This window comes from Perissodus microlepis, chromosome 14, assembly GCF_051167445.1.
Source record: "Perissodus microlepis isolate ML-2025 ecotype Zambia chromosome 14, ASM5116744v1, whole genome shotgun sequence".
In the NCBI taxonomy this organism is placed as follows: domain Eukaryota; kingdom Metazoa; phylum Chordata; class Actinopteri; order Cichliformes; family Cichlidae; genus Perissodus; species Perissodus microlepis.
In genome coordinates, this window is record NC_140474.1 from 26302023 (window position 1) to 26323696 (window position 21674).

At 40.5% G+C, this 21674-nt stretch overlaps 1 protein-coding gene across 5 annotated transcripts in view; it reads right to left on the reverse strand.

Moving 5' to 3' along the window:
- The window catches only part of sphkap (SPHK1 interactor, AKAP domain containing), a 118108-nt gene that overhangs the window by 22778 nt on the left and 73656 nt on the right, over positions 1 to 21674 (reverse strand). For 3 of the 5 annotated variants that reach the window (XM_084949970.1, XM_084949969.1, XM_084949966.1), the window contains exons 1-3: positions 11661 to 11770; positions 4266 to 4368; positions 2643 to 2753 (exon numbers count right to left, since the gene is read on the reverse strand). In XM_084949970.1, the coding sequence (XP_084806096.1) occupies positions 2643 to 2753; positions 4266 to 4368; positions 11661 to 11755 (309 nt within the window). In that variant the 5' untranslated portion in view covers positions 11756 to 11770. Of the gene's footprint in view, positions 1 to 2642; positions 2754 to 4265; positions 4369 to 6723; positions 7076 to 11660; positions 11771 to 21674 lie in introns of those variants that run through there. The other 2 variants (XM_084949968.1, XM_084949967.1) reach the window with 2 other exon arrangements.

The following is a 21674-nucleotide window of genomic DNA, read 5'->3' on the forward strand; positions in this document are numbered from 1 at the left end:
CTTGTGTTGCAGTTTGTGTCTGGATTGATGCTACAGACCCAGAAACTGCCAATCTTTCTGATTTGATAGAGGTGCGCACACTTGCTGATGATTCAAGTGCATCTGATTAGCAGAAAGTGGCTGCCACTTGTCCTTTTAACTCTTATGAAAGCTGTATGCGTGTACTTATTTTTTCACGATTGTGCAACCAGTGGATAACAGGTGCATTTTGAACGATGTACAGATCATCAGCCCTCTATAAATCTATTAAACAAGTAGACATTTTTTCATCTCGTCCTTTTTTTTTCCTACTTAATCTTGCAACTCTGTTACTTTGGATTATTTTTATTATTAAACATGCTCAAAGACAATAATAATTAAAAAAAAATGGGTCAGTGTATGTCTAAGTAATTCCTATAAGGCAAAAGCTCAAAAACCCCAGTAGATAATAGGATCATCTCGGACACACAGCTCTGAAACCCTAACCAACTGCTGTTCAAATGTTTTGTTTGTGAAAGACAACCAAACTGAAGCAAGTTGGCTTAAATTGATGGCGACCTTAAACGGCTTTTTGATGAAAAATGCAGGATCAGTATGTGAAACACAGGAATGTTGGGATATCTGTGAAATAGAAAACTGACAAAACACAGTTGTTCAAAGCTTGTGCACATCATCTCCAAGAATGCAGCTCATGTCGGGTGGTTGCAGGAACATTCAATTCAGCATGCAGCTGCTCACACTTACGAAGTGTGACATGAGTGTGAGAACGGTACTCTTTGCTAAATTACTGCTATTCCTGTTACCTTGGTAATGATTACTAAGCACTCGAGGCATCTTTTATGGATGGGGAAAACAATGTGCAAGCACTTTATTGCTTATTAAGTGGTGTATTACTGCCACTTACATTAGCTACATAAAAAACTGACCATCTTAGCCTGTGACAGAGATAATTATAGAAATTAAAAGTAACTCTTACTCGTGTGTTGATTCAGTAGCGGGGATAAACTGCAGTAAGTTCAATGGCACTGGTTAGCTAAGGCTTGAAAACCCTGTTACTGTTTGTTGTGTTTCACTGCAGACACACCTGTCAAATCCCACTTTAACCCCCAACGCTAACCTCAAAAATGTGCTGTGAACTGAGAGCAACAGAAGTAGCAATAAAACGATAAAAATCCACAGCAGGTCTGTGACACTGCAGTTTAGCATGGCGGTAAAAAAAAAAAAAAAAATTATCTGTGATTCTAACATGCTGATGTAGCGCTTATCATGTTAACCATTAAGACCATTTACACCTACAATCTGGATGATTTGGGGAGAATCAGTTTGGGATATTTTCTACGACTGCCCTTCCTCACATCAGAAAATGCACATCAGGAAATTAAATTCCACTTCAAAAACTACTGGAAATATTCAGTGGACAGAGCATGTTGGACAGTCAATCCCGTAAATATTGGCTTTGTTATTCACAAGTCTGTGCAATCCAACATCAACTTTGCACAAGGGAACTGTCTGTTTATGTGATTGTGGGATGCAGTACCATTCAGACGGAAAATGACATTGAATGTGTACATCATGTATAAAAACTTAATGACAACTCGCTGCAGATGACCTGCGTGCTATAAACTGACAGTAGAATCATTAGAACTTGTAGACGTGGAAAGCAAAGCAGCTTTTGGTCCATAGAGCTGGTCCTGCAGTCAATGAGATGAGGCTGCAAGATGTGACCGGTGATTTAGAAGTGTTTCTTGGATTCTCCTGGTAAATATGTGTAGATTACATATAAATGGGATTTTTTTTTAAAGAAAAAGAAGTCAAGAAGCAGGGAGTCGAGAGATAATCTACAGCTGAAGGTAAGAAATTTAATTTTATCCCTGAGGGGCTTGAATGTAGACTTATTATTAGGCTGTGACAGCGTGAAAGAATATGCCATTCTTATTGAGAAACAGCTGGTGTTATTAGAGAGAACAGATTGTGTACTTCAGCTACTTTCCTTAATGAGTCCCACCTACATTAAAGATTGTGAGACTCCGGGGTAAAGCATTTTATTAAGAGCGTTGATCTAGTTTATATCACATTTCAACGATGGTGTAAAATTGAACTGATATGCTTGAAGGATCAAACACCGGTCATTCCCGAACAAGAACTAACCTTTTAGCCCCTGACAGATGCAAATCCTGAATGTAATTCATACTCAATTTGCAATTCATAAGACAGTGACACTAAGGAAAATAAAAGGCTTCCACTCAGTGTTTTCACTCTGTTAATTTACAATTTCACAAAGTGAACAAAACAGCAAATTGAAATGATGTGCGAAAAGTGTTCACGCGACAGACGTAACGTCACTGAAAGTGATAAATGATTATCAAAGACCCTGCTCGTTAAAGTGAGCTTTCAAAAGCAGAATAGAGCTGCAGTTTGCATCTACTCAAAGTTTGAGTAGATTATGAGCAAAACCTTTCAGTTAAATAGCAACAAGAAGCTACCACGAGCCTGCTGTAAAATATCTGTTTTTAAAGACACACTCAGTGGAAGCAGACTGAAGATGGGCCTTCACATCGTTCCTGCCTTAAATTTCAAACTGTTTCCTTTCCATCGCTGAACATAAAGACTGAACACTAGAGCCGATGTGGTCAGACTTTGTTGCCAACACGTATGCTACTCACCATGGTGCAGCCGCCCTCCATGTCGTCATCCAGCAGGCCCAGTCTGCACAAAGCCTTTTCATTCCTCAGCCAGTACTCCGATGAGTCCAGCACACTGTTACTGCACAGAACCTGGATAGATAGAAACATATATGTATATATATATATAAAAAAAAAAAAAAAAAAAAAAAATTACACATAACATATAATGTAATTGCAAGGAGGTATTCTATTGATACTAGATAGTGGAAAAGGGGTGGGATTAAATAAGCTTATGCTTCTTCCTGCTCCTTTTTGAACATGAACGTTATTTGGAGTTGTGGTTGCTCGTTTTCCTTTTGTTTTGCTTTGTTCATTTGTCTCTTTTAATTCTATTTTGTTGTACTTTTTCAACATGTTCAAAATAAAGATTCAATCAATCAATCAATCAAACCTGAAGCACACAGATGAACTCTACTCAGATGCACCAACGCACACAGTGAATGACCCCCCACCACCACCACACACACTTTCTGAGTCACCCATCCACTTTCATCTGCCACTCTGTTTTCCCTTCAGGAGGATGGGATCAATTGACCTTTCTCTAGGACATTTATTTCAGTTTAAGTGTCCGCAGCTAGGCATCAGAAATCTGTCAGCTAAGCAGTCACAGATATTGTGTCCTCCCTTAGGCGATATTTTCATGAAACCCTAGGATGAAACGTAAAATCACACAGCTGGTTATTTATAATGTTCTTCTCTGTAATAATCTAGTGTGTTGTAACTGCTGGCCAAGCTGTTTTAATAACCTCTCAGTTACAAAAATCAGTGATCCTCTTATGACAGTAATTGGTATTGACCTCATTAAATGCATCTGTGATCTTTCATTTGTAAAAGAAGATTGTTTTGTACTACTCAAGTGCAGCAGATAAAAGGTTAAAATCACATTTTATCCATTAATAGCATTCTTGTGCAATTATTTTGACACGTGACTGCGTTGTTCATTCTCACTATGTATTTTTAGTGACAAACCATGTCCCCCCCATGCTTGCACCCTCTGGAACAGGCCATCTGTGCAGGCCTTCAGCCAGGTAAAAGTGACGCGGGGTCAGCTGATCTCGCCGAGAGCGATAATAACAAAGGCTGCTGCCACAGGTCAGCGGAGCCAGAGGCCCAATTATAAGAAAGATATCACCTTCTGTCTGTACAGGACACTTTGGTGGAAGTCAGTTCAGAACATGAGCAGTAGGCTAATTAGACTCCACCAGCACACATACATAATGTACAGTCAGGCACACACACACACACACACACAAAAGATCTACGGTACACACACTTTGAAAGGAAATTCAATCTAAGCCACCACCTCAGCCCACTGATCTGTATTATTTCTCGTCCTGTCTCTGTGGCACTGGGATGTGATAAATCTACTGGGCTGACCCGGGGGGGGCCTGACTGTTCCTCTTATTACACAACCCCTGAGCATCACTGGCACCCAGGAGGAGGAAATGAAAATTTCTGGCACTGCTAGAAACATATAGACTGATGGAAAGGCAAATATGACAGACAGGTGCACAGAAACATGAGCTGAGAAACAGGCAACCCCCCCATCCTGTTATACCCAAGATGCTACGATCAAGACAGGTTTTGAACACCCAGTCTTACCTTCTTACAGGCGCTGATGGACGATGGCACTGCGCTCTCTGTGCTGCCTCCCTCCACCTCGATAGACTCTGAGCCTTCAAACATGGCAGACGATTGGAAGTTACTGTAAGGCAAAAGGGCACAGAGTTGACTTTGTCAGAGCGAGTTCTCGTCAAAGACTTCCCTTTTTTAAAAAAAAAATAAATCTGGAATCGGTAAAGAGCGGTTATCTGGTCTGACTGGAGCAGCCCATTGGCTGTCACATTTGCTCAAACTGTAAAGCTGGGACACTCATCTGTTGAATTAAGCAAACAGTTATTGTCAGACGGGAGATGCATTTCAATATTCTGCACCGAATACTTCATTCACTTCAGCTCGACCCTTCATAACCCAACGAGACAGGATCAAAGCCATTACCCGTGCTCGAGCCCTGATCCTACAGTCAAGAAAATGTAACAGTTTATATCCAACCAAAGTGACATTTCTCATGAATAACTGAAGTTGATTTATTATTTATTTATCGTCTGTGGATGTCAAGACCCTTTTATTGCATCATTTGTTAAAAAAAAAAAAAAAAAAAAAGTAGTCTCCCCCAGAATGAGATGTACAAATACATTCTGCAAAAATGTAAAGCCAAACCTTTGTTGCTTTTAGCAGGAGGCTTTCATGGTATTCACCAGACTCTAAAGTGGTTTCCATTATCTGAAATAAACTGATATCAAACAAGCATGAAGCAATGGCAGTGCACCGTCCAAACATCAGAGCTTCTGTGCCAGATCCAAAAATTTGACTTGGAAAGCAGCAGCAGGAAAGGATCACAACATGTGACCTTTATTTGGAGCGCAGGACAAAACTATTCGACAAACTGTAGTGACGGGCGTGCCTGTCAGAGTGCACAACAAGATGAAACAACACAGCAAACTCCAAAATCTCAGAAAGGCGTCATTATCCTCTATGCATGCTTTCACTGAGATAAGCCAAATCGAAGCTTATCCGGAATGGCATTTATGAGGATCAATTTGGAAAATGAAGAGGCTGGGGTGCATATTTAAATAGGAACAGCTGTTTTTTTCTATAATCCACATATTTCAAAGCAAATTAAAAGCATTCTGTTTCCAAAGTCCCCCCCTCTTCCCGGGGGAATCAGACAACTGTATCCGTTTGCAGTTAATGAACATGTCTGATGTAAATAAACTGTCACCAGAAAAATGAGTTTGCTGTGAATGTCCTGAACCACTAGGGAAAAAATAAAATAAGATAAAATAATGTACTGGAGATAAGTGGATATGATGTGCTTTAAATAGGCTGCTGTGTCTGCAAGGCGCACATCAAAACACCCATTCCACACACACACACACACACACACAGGCAATGATTCTGCGGTGAATTTGTCGGATGCTTGCACAAAACTAGATGGATGCAGGGTGAAAAATGGACGCGGGAAACGCTTTTAAAGGGAAAGAAACGAAAATGGAAAAACGCCATAAAGAGGTTTGTTGGTGGTTTTCATGCACACGATGAACGTTTCTCACAGAAAACTGAAGAAGACGAGGGGAAATGATTTGTCACGAGCGACCTGCTTTCTAATCTTTGCACCTAACGACCTCTCCACCACGACACGGTGATGACTGACAGTTTGGTGCGCTCAAGTGCTCCCGGGCCCGAGGTAACCAACAGGCATCAGCCTGAAGTGAGGACACAATTAACCCCCTGCAATGTCTGGTTTTTAGACACGTCACCCTCCCCGGGTCTGCTGCTGTAATTCACTATGAAAGCTTGTACGATTGAGGATTTCATGCTCAGGGACGAGCGGGCCAGTTTACTGGTCCACAAGCTGATAACTTTTGACGTTATCTTTGAGATTCCACAACTAAAAATAACCAGCGTGGCAAATTAAGGTCTATAGACTGCACGAGCCTTCAATTTCAGCTTCGACTACATGAAGCAGAAGACTAAAACTTACCAAGAAGGGGCAAAAAAATAAAAAATAAATAAATTTGGAAACGTGACTGCTGCCACTGTCAGACATTTCTATCAACTAAGCCAGGCTGGATAAAACACCTTATTAACGGCAGAGCACTGGCAATAGCCAATAGCCTTCTCTGAAAGCAGCTCTGGTGTCACACTGCATGGATTTAGTGCGTTTTCCCCCCCTCACAGTAAACAAGCACTCTGCACAGCACTGAAATCCCCACGTTGTACATCTGGAGCCTATACAACAAATTACACGCCGCACTGGCACATGTTGTAGGTAGACTTAAACTACCTAAAACACCATATCCGAAAATATCACATTAAAATTCTGTGCGAACCCCCCCTAAAAAAAACATTAAAGTTCCACTCGAGTGAAAGAAAAACACCACAAAGTCTGAACAACATGCTCTCAAATCAGTTGCTGCACAGACAGGATTTCGTTTTGGAATATGCGGTCGTCGACGTGTTATTTTTCTTTAAAGCTACTATAATTAAGACGTCTTACCTCGGCGTCTTCAGAAGGCACTTTGCGCCTGCCATTGTATTAAAAAAACAAAACAGCCAAAGTGTCCTCAGCCGACGTGTTTATTTCCTCTGCGGGGGCAGGACGACAAGAAGAGGTACAGTGGAGCGCTTTGACGCGTAATTGTCCCCTGGACACTCTCCGGTCCAGATGCGCATCCCCGATCGAGGAGTGAAGGAATCCCACACTGTTTCAGCGTGACTGGATGGGGACTGTGACGAGCCGAGTCCCCCTCCCCCCGTGGAATCAGCAGCAGAATGAGCAGCAGCAGCAGCAGCGCTTGCCTGTCCGCTCTGCGCGTCTGTGCCGTGTGGAAGCGCAGGAGCCCCGCGTGGATCAAACGTAACAAGCTGCACGACGCAGGCAAGGGCATTTGACACGGATAGAGCGCGCGCGCGTCCATGCACGAGCACATCGAGCTTGTTAAACTTAAAGCGTGTAATTGTTTTGTCTGCTTTTGATTACTGGCGCTAATTATTTTTGACACTTGCGAGCATCCCAGCCAACAGCAGGCACAATTTTTGACTTATTATCCCGAAATGTCAAAATGGCGAGCCAGGAGCCCAGAATGTTTACACATTCAGCAGGCAAGGGGCAACAAGCATTCCCCTAGGAGCTCTGGTTCATGTTAAATGGAAAATTCCGCACTTTTAGCTTTATCTCCATTAACCCCAGAGAGAAGCTGTCTCCTTTTAACCGGATGCTTCATTGTGTGGCTGTTTGTTACTGTGCAGGTAGTGTGTCGTTTGCCAGAGCTTGTTTGTTGGAAGACAGTTGCCAGTGCATCTGGGAATTATGCTGATGAGCACCAGGAGAGTGAACCAAAATAGTAGCCTAAAGCTGCTGGCAGCAAATCCAAAACAGTGGAAAATGTTAAATGAATCTGCAGAGCCGGAAGAAACTGCAGAGCTGGCTATAATTCTTAGTGGGCTTGTCATTAGGAGCACTTTAAACAGGCGTTTGATCCTTTACACATTTCAAAAAGGTTGTAGCTTTAAGCCTGTTATGACACACGGGGCAGAATCTATACCACAAACACATACATCACATGGTAGTTGCCAACTGAGAGAACCACAGTATTGAATACATATATATCTGTATCTGACATCAACTAATGTTCCACCCTTTGATCCAAGGAGGTCACCAAAAGCCAGACTAGGGAGTGAAAGAACCATGACCTTCAGTTCTGTTATTGCAGTGAGAATAATGTTGCTGGAAAGGAGAGAAAAAGTGAAGAAAGTGGTGGATATGAAAGATCTGAGACAGCAGGTGTCCTGATGAGATGCAAAGGAGTGACAAGTTTCAGGAAAACCCAGCATTAAGAGTTTCAGTAAGGTTCTGGGCCACTGGGTGCTGTCATAAATGCTTAAATCTACCTTGACACCAATTCTGCAAGTCTTTCGAACTGGAAGGAAGGAATACCACACTTCCAAAGGATTCTCTCATCCAGTTTTTTTTTTTTTTTTTTTTTAAATCACTGGTGGCGGAGAAGGCTTCCTCACAGCGCTCATGTGTGTTGAAACATGATGACTTTTACTAGTCAGCAAACCACTCTGTTACCCTTCATGCCCTTTAGGTGGGGAGCACCATCATCCCGGAAGAAGACACCTTTACCCTACGATGTTTCATTGTAGGTTAAAGGTGATCACTCACAACTATTTTGCATTGATTTGCAAGTGATCCTGATCTGTGAAGGGGCATATGCAAACCCAGCAAAATGCTCCCTTAGAGTAGATCTCATCACCGTAGAGGTCAAGGGTTGGTCCTTTAATTTGACACTATACCATGTGTTTGTCTGTGTGTTAGAGCAAGAGAGGGGAAGAAAAGACGATTCTGTTGTAGATTTGTATGGTGACTAAAGAGTTGGGCTCCTTCACTCTGCACAAAGGAGCATTTTTACCAAAGGGAATGTTTTTGTGCTCAAAGAAAATACATCTTCTTGTGCTGTTATCAGCATCCCGCAATTCGTCTGCGTCTCTACCATTTGCTTTCATTCAGCTCTAACAATATCAAAGCCTAATTTCTGTAGTAGTAGTCTTGGCCATGCAGCATACAGAAAATAAGAAAAAACCCACATGATAAAGTATTCAGTGTTTCAAATGAATCTTTTCCCATCCATACTTTTCTGCATTCAAAATTAATGAAGACATATAGACAGTGCCTATAAATTTGTCTTGCTCAGCCAGATTCCATCCACATTCTGATATAAATAGCAACAGTCCTGCATTAGCCAGCTCTTCTCACCAACTGTTAATGCCCTCCCTGGTTATGTACGGTACCAGCTAATTTCATGCTTCTCTTCTGTGGAAAAGCAGTTTTTCCTGCCTGAATCTTTTCAAATAAACAAACAATTCTGCAAAGAGACAGGCAAAGCAAAACACATAAGGGAAACCCATGCAGCTCACAGGTCAACACAGAATAACTGCAAATAATGTAAATTAAAAAAAAAAATAAAATCCCATCATCAGTCGGGCTTTAGAGTTTCATTATTCTGTGTGTAGTAAAACAAAGCATGCAGCATATTTTCATGCATTTCCAATGCAGCTCTGTGTTATCAAGTATGGAGGATAGTGTCGAAGAGTATCTTTGTTTTCAGCAGAACAGAAACTCCCACGTCATCTAAGACTTTGCTGTTGGGCGGTGTGCATGAGTGACCTTAAAAGGTGACCCACATAGAATATCACTACACTACTCCCCGCCATCACCTGCACTTTCTAAATATAGATTTAATATCAGATTTAAGGAGAAAGAAGCATTCTGGCGTCACAGCAAAGCATGCAATTTTTATGAAATGCTGTGTTTACTGTCATGTAGATTAGAACTTTTCTGTCTGCTATCTTCGATGGCAGGTTTTAAGCCTCAGCTTAGAGTGTCTAATATTGTGTTCTCAATAGGTGTAGTAGAATCACAGAACACCTCAGGTAGTCGTGCATAACACCTAAAAATAATTTAATAAGAGTTAGATCATTTAAAAACTATAAGTTTGGCAAACAACGCGTTAGATTCAATAGTTCTGTTTTAGTAAATGAACTGGTTCTTAGATTAGCTTTTTTCATACTCTAAGCACTTAAAGTGCTTTATACAACATGCATCAGTCATCCATTCATACTCTGATCAATGCACTGGAGGACTACTTGGGTATCACTATCTTGCCCAAGGATACTTCTGCATCCAAACTGGAGACTGGAGCAGGCAGGGATCAAACCTCCAACCTCCTGATTAGCAGATGACCTATACTACTTCCCTAGCTACAACCACCACTACTTGCCGATCTCACCCAGAATAAGTTCAATACAGTGATTTTGACTATGAATGTGAAAAGAAGCCTCCACAATAATAAAAACACCAGTCAGCACTGCAATTCAACGACACCACACACTGCAGCCACTAAAATCATCATACTGTTGAATCCAGACTCGCTAACACACATGCAAGCAAACACACGCACACACTCTCCTCGTGAAGACTTCTTCCTTCTCAGGACTTCCTTTAATATCCAAAAACTTTCTCCATCCCTTCAATGCACCAGTGGGCCTTGTGTGCTGCGATGTGAAGGGTCGGAACTTTTCTTCAGAGCTCTCTTTTCTCATTCTGCGCACACCAGCTTTGATCATATTTTGTTAGAACTACTGACTGCAACATAAATAGCTTCGTGAAGAGCTTGCCTAAACATGTGCACCATTTGTACAATTCAATCACACCGCTCCCTGTGATCCCGGACTTCTTGCGCCATCTTAAAGAGTAACCACTGTGAGAAAGTATGAACACTTATCTCTAGAAGTGGTTGGACAGCACATCATACACACTAGCTCATCTGAGCTTACCCAGGCCTTTTGTTTGAGATTTTCTTCATCTCTCTAAAACTAACACAACAGTAGTAGGTGATCAAAGGGCAGTAAATCTCTCTATAGTCACGGGTGCAATTCTGAGATTTGTGGAACCCTGTTTAGAAGTATAAACCTTGTTTTGCCAGAGGCAGCAGCATCTAACAGTTCAACAACTGAATTTAAGACAGTTGCAGCGAAACTGAAAACATCAAATCTTCACAAATGCTTTTGTTATCTTCGGTCAGTATGCTTCCCCTCCCATAAACCCTCAGTAAAGATGATATTTTGCAATTTTTTTGAAACCTTAATAAAGTTCTAAAAGACAGGAAATATTCACATTACTACTACCGCAAGTGCCACAATGGCATGATTATTATGGAATAGATACCACCAAGTTAATGTCTGTGAGTAACAAACAAAGTCTGGTACCCCAGATGTTTTGTTTTCTGAAGATTCACTGACGGAAACTTTTTTAAAAAGTGCATTTGGAGTAAACTTCCAAGGGTCATATCACCATGGAAAGCATGTAACAGCTAGGGGCCCCATGTCGGTGATGGGTTCCCCAAGGACTGTGAAACTTTAAGCTACAGGAGCTTAAAGTATGAGCTCAATAAGAGGGCCCCAGATGACTCGACTTACTCCTTTTGAAATTGGTGTGCATGACTCATGGATAAACAAACAAGAATAAAAGCCGTGCCACAGAAATGAAGAGGAATCATCCTTCTGGGACAGAAAAAAGAAGAACAAAAAAGATAGTGGTGAGTGGGACAGATAATTACTATTAAATTTAATACTAAATAGATCAGTGCTGTTAGTTTGGCCTTAATTGGGAGAGACTGTGATGGCTGCAGTTACAGCCACACATATTGGGTAATATCTATCAAACATCTCAGTGCTACTTATACATAACACTACACTTAGATTTTTCTTTCTTTAAATATAGTATTTCATTTACAGGGTAAGAAAGAATTTGTTTCGGTTTAGATTTAATTTACTTATACAATCATATTATACTGTATTCTAAAATAAGTACGCACATTTTGTTTACACAGTTAGGCGTATGATTTAATCTTTCTTTGTTTTCAGAGTTACCTCAGTGGCAGCTGCTCCGGGTCCTTCGGTTGATGAGCTAAGAAGTGGGAAAAAGGGCGGAGCAAGCCTATATGGAGACCTGCTAATTGGGTCATACCACAACTCTGGATCATGGGGGGGAATGTAATTTGTTATGTTAGTTTCAGTCCGGTTTTTGTGTGTTCTACCCCTTTTTACGACTTTGTGGACTAATCAGCTACTATTTAAATTTCCCCTTTAGCTGCATCAGTTTGTTAGAGTTAGTAGTAGTAGTATTGTTTTGTGCTAGCTTTTAACTAGAGTTTGGTTGCGTTGACCTCTTTTATGCATTTAATGTAGCTTATGGAAGGGAAATTCGTGGTCACGAGTTCTGCATTTTATATTTGCATTTGAAATCATTTTTTCATTCATTATATGAAAGTAAATTTCACATGGCTTCATTAAATGTCCAAAAGTTATTGTACCAAAAACCCCAGCTGATTTTGAAGATGTGGGAACTTTTTCTAGATTGGATTGACTGTATATGGAATGACCCTGCACTAAAAAGCTGTTAATTTTCTTTCTTCTTTGTTTGTAATAGAAAGTCAAAGTATCTTGACAGCACTATTTGGTATTCACACATTTAACATTCAGCCTCAGCATGCAGGGTACTGATGGTTTTGAAGATTTCAGCATTGAATTTTTCCAGCAAGGATCGCTGGGGTTCAAAACTGGCTTGAAACAGTTTTAAACAGTCGCATAGCAACAGCGAGTCAGTTTTAGCGTTTTCCAGAGGAGCCAGCAGAAATATGACAAACAACACGTAACAGCACACAACACAAACTGTTGCACCTGAAGCTTCACAGATGTTGACTACCCAACACCAACAGGAAAGATGTCTTTGCGCTGTTAATGTTTTCCCTTTTTCTTTACACCACTTCCTCTTTCTCATTCCCCTTCTGACTCTCCACCCTTCATCATCTTCTCCATCATCCTCCACACCTCTTAATCCAAAGGCTTTTCAGGGGGGTGAACTAATCCATTGCACACTTTCTTAAAATAACAGACGGAAGAACAACTAAAGTGGAGATGAAAGTGCAGGCTGCTCTCATCTGCAGAGGGCAGACATCTGACAAAGGCCCAAAGTAAAAACCAAATTAGATAAGAATCAGCTGGAGTACATGCCCTCTGTCAAAAGCCTGTCACAGCAGGGGTATTTTTAATTTAGTGACAGAAATATCTCACGTGAGAGGAGAAGATGTGATGAGGAATCTGAGCAGTTGTGACGTAAAAAGGTATTTTTAGAACATCAGGAGTGCGAAGAATTCAACCGTGAACTTGTGAGGGGGGTGCCTGTGGGTTCACAGTGAACGTTCAGTCAGTAAATACGTAAACAAGCCTTATCAGAATAGAAATGAGCTTGGAAGTGGCATTGAATTCTACCCACAGTTCATGCGTGGACGTCTTGTACCTCTGCTTTGAAGTCTGAATCACAGATTATTGCAGAACATGCAAGAAAAAAAAACAGCAGTCATGCTTTCTATGTCAGGCAAAATTGGGCAGGACTGGCCGCTAATCCTGAGTTAATAAACACTGAAACAGAACTTGTTAAATTCCAAATAACGGCACCTTCTTCACATTAAATATCTGTACATTTTTCAGTAAAACTAAATAAACTGCTCCATTTCATCTTAAAACTGAGCAGCTATATGCTCATACAATCAAATCAATAAATCCCTGTTTTCACTTTTATTATTATTCCACATGAGCAGCAGGGTTTTGCTGATGGACAGTGATGTCGGATTGATGATGGTCAAAGTTAATGGCTGTAGCTGGCCAATTGAAGCAAATTTGATCCCACTTCCCCAGTGATGCATTAAGTTATCTTCATATTGAGATTCATAATAAGGGACATATAGTTTCATTTTGCACCTTCCACATAAAACCGACATATAACCATGTATGTGTGGAGCAACTACAGTGATGCATCATTACTATCATCAAATGAGAGAAAAAACAGGAAGACATTAATGACCGCTGAACTGACTGATGTGACCACCTTTGTGCATCTCCTTGACATTTATCCCCACCGGGAAAGTATGTTGGTGAAAAATGTACCTTTGTGTAAGGAGGGACAGTGAAGTTAGTATATTTGTATGCCTTTATGATTTATGCTTCAGGGGGAAACCTACACAGTAGTAATTACACTAATGCCAGCACAAGCATAAATACAGCCAACGACGTCGGCCACTTACATGAGTTTTGTCGTAGGGTCTACAAAGATTGTCCTCAGAAGTCTGAATCGGGAGTATATTAAAAAAATATAAGTGCTTACGATCACTTACCATGTTGACTAAGGCTACGTTCACACTGCAGGCGAAAGCGCATCAAATCTGATTTTTTTGACCCTATGCGACTCATATCCGATCATGCTATGACAGTGTGAACAGCACAAATCTGATATTTTCAAATCCGACCTGGGTCACTTTCGTATGTGGTACTGAATCCGATATATATCTGATGTTTTAGAAAGCGACTGCTGTTTGAACGGTCATGTCGCATTAAATCCGTCTTTTACGTCACTGACACAAGACAGATGCCAATTAACAGTGCCAGAGAAGACAAACGAGAAAGCATGGTGGTGGAAACTGGAGACGGAGCAAGTCAACCCAAAAGAAAAGAAATAGAAAAAACTTATAAAAGACTTGCATAAGATTTGGCTTACTTCATATAGTAAATCATACAAGGCTTATAGGATTTACTCATGAAAGTGGCCACTTTCTCATTACTTTCATATATTGTTTTAGGAAGTATCCAAAAGATACAAGTTTCATTTATATAATTTTTCAAGGGATCTTATATCTGCTTTCACTCCTGTATGCTTTTCATACAAGTTTCACACAAGACAGATACAACCTTTATTAGATTTATATATATCTCTTTTCCATATGGGAATGGACAGAAACTGAGGTTTTGGACTTGATTGGAGGGCAGGGATAGCTTGGTAGGTAGAGTGGTCACCCCATGATCAGAAGGGCGGGGGTTCAAATCCACTGAATGGCTACCCTGAGGTATCCCTGACTGCGGCAACAACACCTAGTAGTTGCTCTGTAGCCGCCATTTTTACTTCTGTAAACAGAGCGTGTTATGTGTGACGTCTTCTTTTGCGCATGCGGGCCTCTTTGAGGGCCGTGAACTGTTCATACTAGAGCGAGTTTGCTGTCACATTTTATTTGTAGTGTGAACAACCTACTGTGGATATTTCGCTTTCACCAAGCTGTGTTTTGTTGAGCCACACATCATACATTACACTGACTGGATGGTGCTACCATAATGGTAGGCTCCTCTGCTTCCTGGCAGCAATGCTATCAATCATCAGCAATGCCACAGGGGGCCGATAGGACGATTGGGCTACGGAGCAAATCGCCCAATCCTAATGAGCGGTCACCTTCACTGCCCTTATGTTTCTTTTAGCAGGATCTCATCCTTATTGTTTTTCTCTGGTCTGTTTTCCTGTCCATCTTTCTGTGAATGTCCGTCTGGGCATGTGTCCAACCCTTCTGCTAATCAACTCGCACACTTGACACTCATCTATCCATTTGGAGTGTTTAAATCCCACCTCAACTCATCAATCCTTCTATGTGCTACTAACACTACAGCTTCTAGTTTCCATGTATTAGCTTCTGCATCCCCACTACCTTCTACATTTCTAAGGTCCCACACTCCCAGGGCTCATATCCTATTGCAGATTCATGAGAGAGAAAAAAACTACTTTAATTTTCAGCATCTTTTGGATTTAAAGTTCATTCTTTTTTTCTTTTTTTCGACAGGGTTACTTGATACATATTCAGGTATTGTGGCTTTCTTTAGCTAAATAAAGAGGCACAGGGCAAAATCTGTTGACGAGTGAGCTTCCTTCCCTGCCCTGATCATCTACTCACTAAAGGAAAATCATTAGAGTGCTTTTTGAATGAAACAATCAAATTACAGCTGAAGCAATGAATCAATTTGTCGAAAAAATTGACAGAAAATAACGGGCTAAGCAGTTGTTAGCTCCTCCTACCAGAGAATTGTCTGCTTTCCTGTTGGCTGAACAAAGCATCTGTAGATATCACCTTAAACAGGAGGGAGACAAGCTATTTTTCAACATTTAATAGATCAAATGATACCCTTTCATAAAATTCAACTGTTAGACTAATCAATAACGCTTATTTGGTTTCCTAGAACTGTTCTCCATTGATAAGATATTTATACTAACTTGTCTATGACCAAGCAGTATCGGCAGCAATACTGGAATACAGACTTAAGGGAGTCTTTAAATAGCATGATGATGGTGTGGGTGGTGACAGTGGTATCCTTGCAGGGCTTCTGTTCCCTGACAGGTCATGACCACAAAAGGAGAAAAGCTGCTCAGTTTTTCCCTTTCAGCAACTCAACAGGAAGTTTTGACCATGGGGTGATTTCTTTAGGTTCCCTCCTGCATCAAGGTTATGCTTAGACCAGGAAACTGAACATGGGCTCTTTCTTGCTAAGTGGGCTAGGTCAGTCAGCTGTACAGCACTCCATCCCCATCACAGCCACTCACAGCTGCTGAATACATCTGGACGTGTCTTTGAGTAAGTTCTTCCTTTAAAAACACAAACATGCTGGAAGACAGAACAAGAAACAGAATTCACTGACAATCAGTTCTTGGAAGCAATTGAAGATAATGACCTTGCTAATAGGAGTAATCGCAGTACCCACTCACTTCAGCTACTCCATATTTAATTATGTTCAACCTTTCCATCCATCTTTCTTTCCACCTGTGTTCTCATCACAAAATCAAATTATGATTATGGAACCTGATCATAATAATCGCATGAAAAGGTCAACGATGGGGAGGGTCGCTGCATCTGCTTTTCAGTGTCAGCGGTGAGTGGTCATGTCAACGTACATGCAGTATCATTCAAAATACGTTAAAAAATAATGAAATACAATAAAAAATATTTTTAGTACACTTTTATGGACTGAAAATAAATGTTCAATTAGTGCCACATGGGCTGCACACTAAAACACTTTGTTTGACGGTGAAAATGTAATCTGTCATGTTAATGGCTTGACAAAGAAATTGAGAGGCTGTAATATTTTAGTGAACCATATTATGTATGCAGATGATGGTGTGGTCTCCAGCAGCTCCTTCACATGTATGTTCTACTTATGTGTAGCATGATGTCAGATATGCCTGTAAGAGCGCTGTAATATTTTGTAGAACCAAGAAGGACAAACATCAAAGCTTTTCAGAGTTGAGACTGTCAGATAATAATCTTACTGTCTGTAATAAGGTCAGTAGACAGAGATTACTCAGTGGAAGTGAAATGTTAAATGTATACATTTTTTTTGGAGGCCAAACACGTTTGAGAACGATATCTTAATGGACGGAAATTTGCTTCGTTTCTATAAACTATGAGCCTGGAAAAAATAAAGACTGATTGATTGAAATGTTTATTATTATTTGCTGGTCAATTCCAACATTCAAGCCATTCACCAAGTTTCAAACTATTCTGCATTAAACTCGTGGATGGTATTGTGCCTCAGGGCTCTTTGGATCACTGTTATCAATCTCAGACACCGGTCATAATTAGTTTGCCAGGTGAGCCCAATTAAAGCAAAACTACTTAAGAAGCTTGCCACGGGTTTCAAGCAATATGGAAAAGAAAGATTACTTCTCTGCTGTATAAAAGTGTCAAATAGTGCAATGGCTTGCTATGAAAACAGATATTTCACAAAAACTTAAACGTGATCATCATACTGTGAAGAAATTTGTGGCTGATTCAGAGCACAGACAGGTTTGTGCAGATAAAGGCATAATGAGGAAGGTTTCTGCCAGACAAATTCATTGGATTAAGAGAGCAGCTGCTAAAATGCCATTAAAAAGCAGCAAACAGGTATTTGAAGCTGCTAGTGCCTCTGGAGTCCCACGAACCTCAAAGGGTAGGAACCTCAAAAGGCTTGCATTTGTGTATAAACCTGCCATTCTGCCACCTCTAACCAATACTTACAAGCAGAAACAGTTGCAGTGGGCCCAGGAATACATGAAGATTAATTTTCAAACAGCCTTGTTTACTGGTGAGTGGATGGTCCTCGTGGAAGGAGTAGTGGATGGTCCCCATGTCCCAACAAGGCTGCGACGTCAGTAAGGAGGTGGTGGAGTCATGTTTTGGGCCAGAATCATGAGAGCTGGTAGACCCCTTCCGTAGCAAAGTTATCGTTCATGCATGACCATGCACCATGCTGCAAAGAATACGTCTGTGGTGGCTGCTATGGGCATAAACGGAGAGAAGCTCACGGTGTGGCCACGATGGGGGCCATACCATACCAATGAGAACCTTGGGAACATCCTCAAGCAAAAGATCTGTGCGGGTGGAAGGACGTTCAGCTCTGACAGGAAATTCTGACATCTTGCAAAGAAATTCAAGCAGAAATTCTCCAAAATTTAACAAGTTCAATGGATGCAAGACTGGTGAAGGTTATATCAAAGAAGGGGCCCTATTTAACACGTAACTTGGCCTGTTAAAATATTTTTGATTGAAATAGCCTTTGGTTTCAGTAAATATGACTTCCTAATGCTGCAAATTCAACAAATGACCATTTTCAGTTCTTCACAACTAATAAAATGAAGCTTTGTTGTGCATACATTTGGAACAGTGCATTTTGAGTTTTTTTATATTTGCAAAAACATAAAAAGTTATCATTGGGAGGTTTGTTCAATAAAATGTAAATTGTGCTCTAACTCAGTATACTGAGTGACATTTGCATTGACTGTGTAGGACAATCAGATCATCTGCTTAATAAATAATTTGGAATGCAGTTTAGAGACAGCTCCTGCAACCCTGGTCAATCAGCACAATAAACTCCATCTCACTGTTTTATTACATGTTGCCATACATTTGCATCCATGAAATAGTTGACCATTTGCTTTTCTGTATAAGAAAAAAAGCTATTTGACCATTTCTGGATTTTTTTTCCCAATAATTTTACGCCCACAAATGTTGTACTGTCAGTCGTGGCTACTATAGCATTAGTTTGCCTCTGACTTCCCACTGTTCTTTTTAAATTTTCCATCATGTTCTTTCACATAAACTTGAGTTACTGCTGCTCCAAAGCTCCATATCGGATTGAAAGTGGCCCTTTCTGAGGATTTCTATGAAACGCGGTACACACCTTCAGTGGTGTCCAGTGAGTGCCACAGTCACGTCATTGATCTTAATTATAGAACTGAGACCACACATTTTGGGACTTTCATTATAAACTTAAAATTCAGTCAAGATATTGTATGCATGTATTTTAAAGCTCTTACTTACTACATACAGAGGAATGTGGCAGAAGCCATCAAAAGAATTGGAAGTCGATGTCGATGCTGAACAGTTTCAGGGAAAACCTGTGGAAATGGTGCATTAAAGGTTGTATGAGGAATTGATGAAGGGTGGGGAGACATGAAAGACGCCAGGGGAGGCTTTGTGCTGCACAGGGCTGCACTGTACTACAGTAAGTGCAGGTGGAGGTGACAGATTGTGGTTCCGGTCTACTGCTGGGAGGATGCCGGCAGGTTTGGGCTAGCTGCAGCTTTGTTTGAGCCAAGTCAGTGACAGGCCAGCTGGTGAATAATATAGTAAGTTGTATTTAATGCATAATAATCTAAATTGCATACATTAAGATTAAGATGATGGAATATCAGCAGTTTTTAAATGTAGACAAATCCCAAAGCAGCAAAAAATTTAAAACAAAATCATTGAAAATATAAGAGACAAATTGAACCAAAGACTCAATTTATATTTCCTCCTCTCTCTCGCTCTCTCTCTCTCTCTTTCCCCATCTGCTTCTCTGTCCACGATCTTGCTGCCACCTCCTACTCTGAATGTAAACCTCTCTCTGTCCATCACTTTGGTCTCTCTTGGCAGTTGATTAGCGTCTGTCCACCCTAATCTTCTTCACGGAGCAGAGAAGTGGCTTTTTAACATTTCTAACATTCACACGCAAGCAATCAGTTCACACCACTGGTAGGCATGTGGTGTGCAGTTTGAGCATAAAGTCAGTATTTAGAAAATCACTGTGGTGATTGTGATTATCATGTTGTAAAGCAGTGACCAATAATTTTCACCATCTAGTTTTTGTCAGCAAACTTTTTTTCTGACAAAAACAAGACGATAACTAACAAGTTTTTCTCGGATGCTCCGTGTTCCTCACGAAAAAGGGACAAAATGACAAAAAGCGTGAGAGGACACATTTGGCATTTCATGTTAAAGAAAATTAAGACGCTCTGTAAACTGCGTGGAGCAGCTCTCGCCGGTAAAAACACTGAATCAACTTTAGATTTAGTCCAATAACTATGATAATTAGTTGACTAAACTAAAACTAGTTAAAACTAAAACTAAAAGATCCTCTAATTCTAAATTAACAAAATGATGTTTTAATGAAAAGACTAAAACTATCACACCATAGTTTAGTGCCTCCCTGGTCACCAGGAAACCCCCCTGATACCCTGGTGGTGCCTCTCTGTGAATAAGCTAGCAGCTGTAACTATATTGTATAGTTACAGTACACTCTCTTGCCGAGTTTATAGGAAGTCTATGCATGTGGCAGTGAGCCATGATATAAGCTGTACTTTTTTCATGAACACTGACAGCTCAAGCATGTCACTGTTCAGTTTCTAAGTGTTCGCTGGTTCCTCAAAAACAAACAGTTGTTTGATGATGAATGAAACACCCAAATACAGTATGACATATTGCATTGTAACATTGTAACATTGTAACATTGGTCCAAACTAACTAAACAACTACAGCGTGAAAAACATTGATCTAAATCAACACCAGTCTGAAATACTCAACTGTGAAAAAAACAAAGAAATGTGATTTTTTTAAAATTAATTTTTAATATGTCATTTAACAAGCGTGCAGCGGTCACAGAGGGACGCCGATCTGTTTAGTCAACATTGCTGTTAGGCATGTGCGTCAGCAGCCACGAAGAAACCCTGCCAACACCAAAACAGACCTCAGTTAACATTTACAATTACCACCGAGAACAAATGGACTACCAGATGCTTTGACTCAACAATTCAATTACTGTTTCTTACTGGTAACAGAGTCATTAAAGGTCAAGACAGTGCCATAATTATGGGAGAGTTTAGTAAAAGGAGCCACAAAAAGATATCTTTCAAAGGTTAACTATGCTGTCTGTGTCATTTGTCATGTTTAATAAGGCCAGTAAAAGAAGGCAGGGTTTGTTTAATTAAGGGACTGTAAATCATCAGCTGCTAAACCGATGGAGATCATTACTGTCCAGTACCGGAGTGCTGGATCATTAGGACTTAACAGAGGTTTAAAAAACCAAAACACCAAATTGTTGTTGAGTTGTTATGTGTAAAGTCAGGATACTGCATTGCGTAAATTAAGTTGTCTAAAGATGTGCTAGGAGTCGATTGATGCCATACTTCCAGTGCCATACAGATACTGGCACTGAAAATGTACGTTTGATTGATGCTGATGCTGATACCTTCACCGTGGTTGTTAACGGTTCAATTTCTCTACACTGAAAGATTTAAATGCGGCTTCAGGTGGCACAGAACAAAAAGATTTGTCGTGTGTGAGAAAGGGGTCTGGATTCAGATATAATTATCAGATGCATTTATGTCTGAGGATTTAAAAGTCCGGTCTCAAATAATAAGAGGTAATGTCTTGCACACATCTTCCACATGCTGATCCTCACATATTCTTAAGCATGTAACACAAGACGCACACACAGCCACAACTCTGACATTTAATCAACCATGCATATGCCATGAAATTACCTCCCACAGATTAATATCTTGGACTGTCTAAAGTCCATTCAACTACCTGTGGACTGAGAAAAAAGGACACCACACGCCTCTGTGAGACATCAGTGGAATCAGTCATTTATAATTCATTGCCACCTATTAAATCTGTGATCAATTAAGGGCACAGTGAACAGAGCTGGCTGTAATGACCGCCGGTGCCTTTAATACAGAATAAGGTGCCCACAACTGGCCACGAGTTAATTATG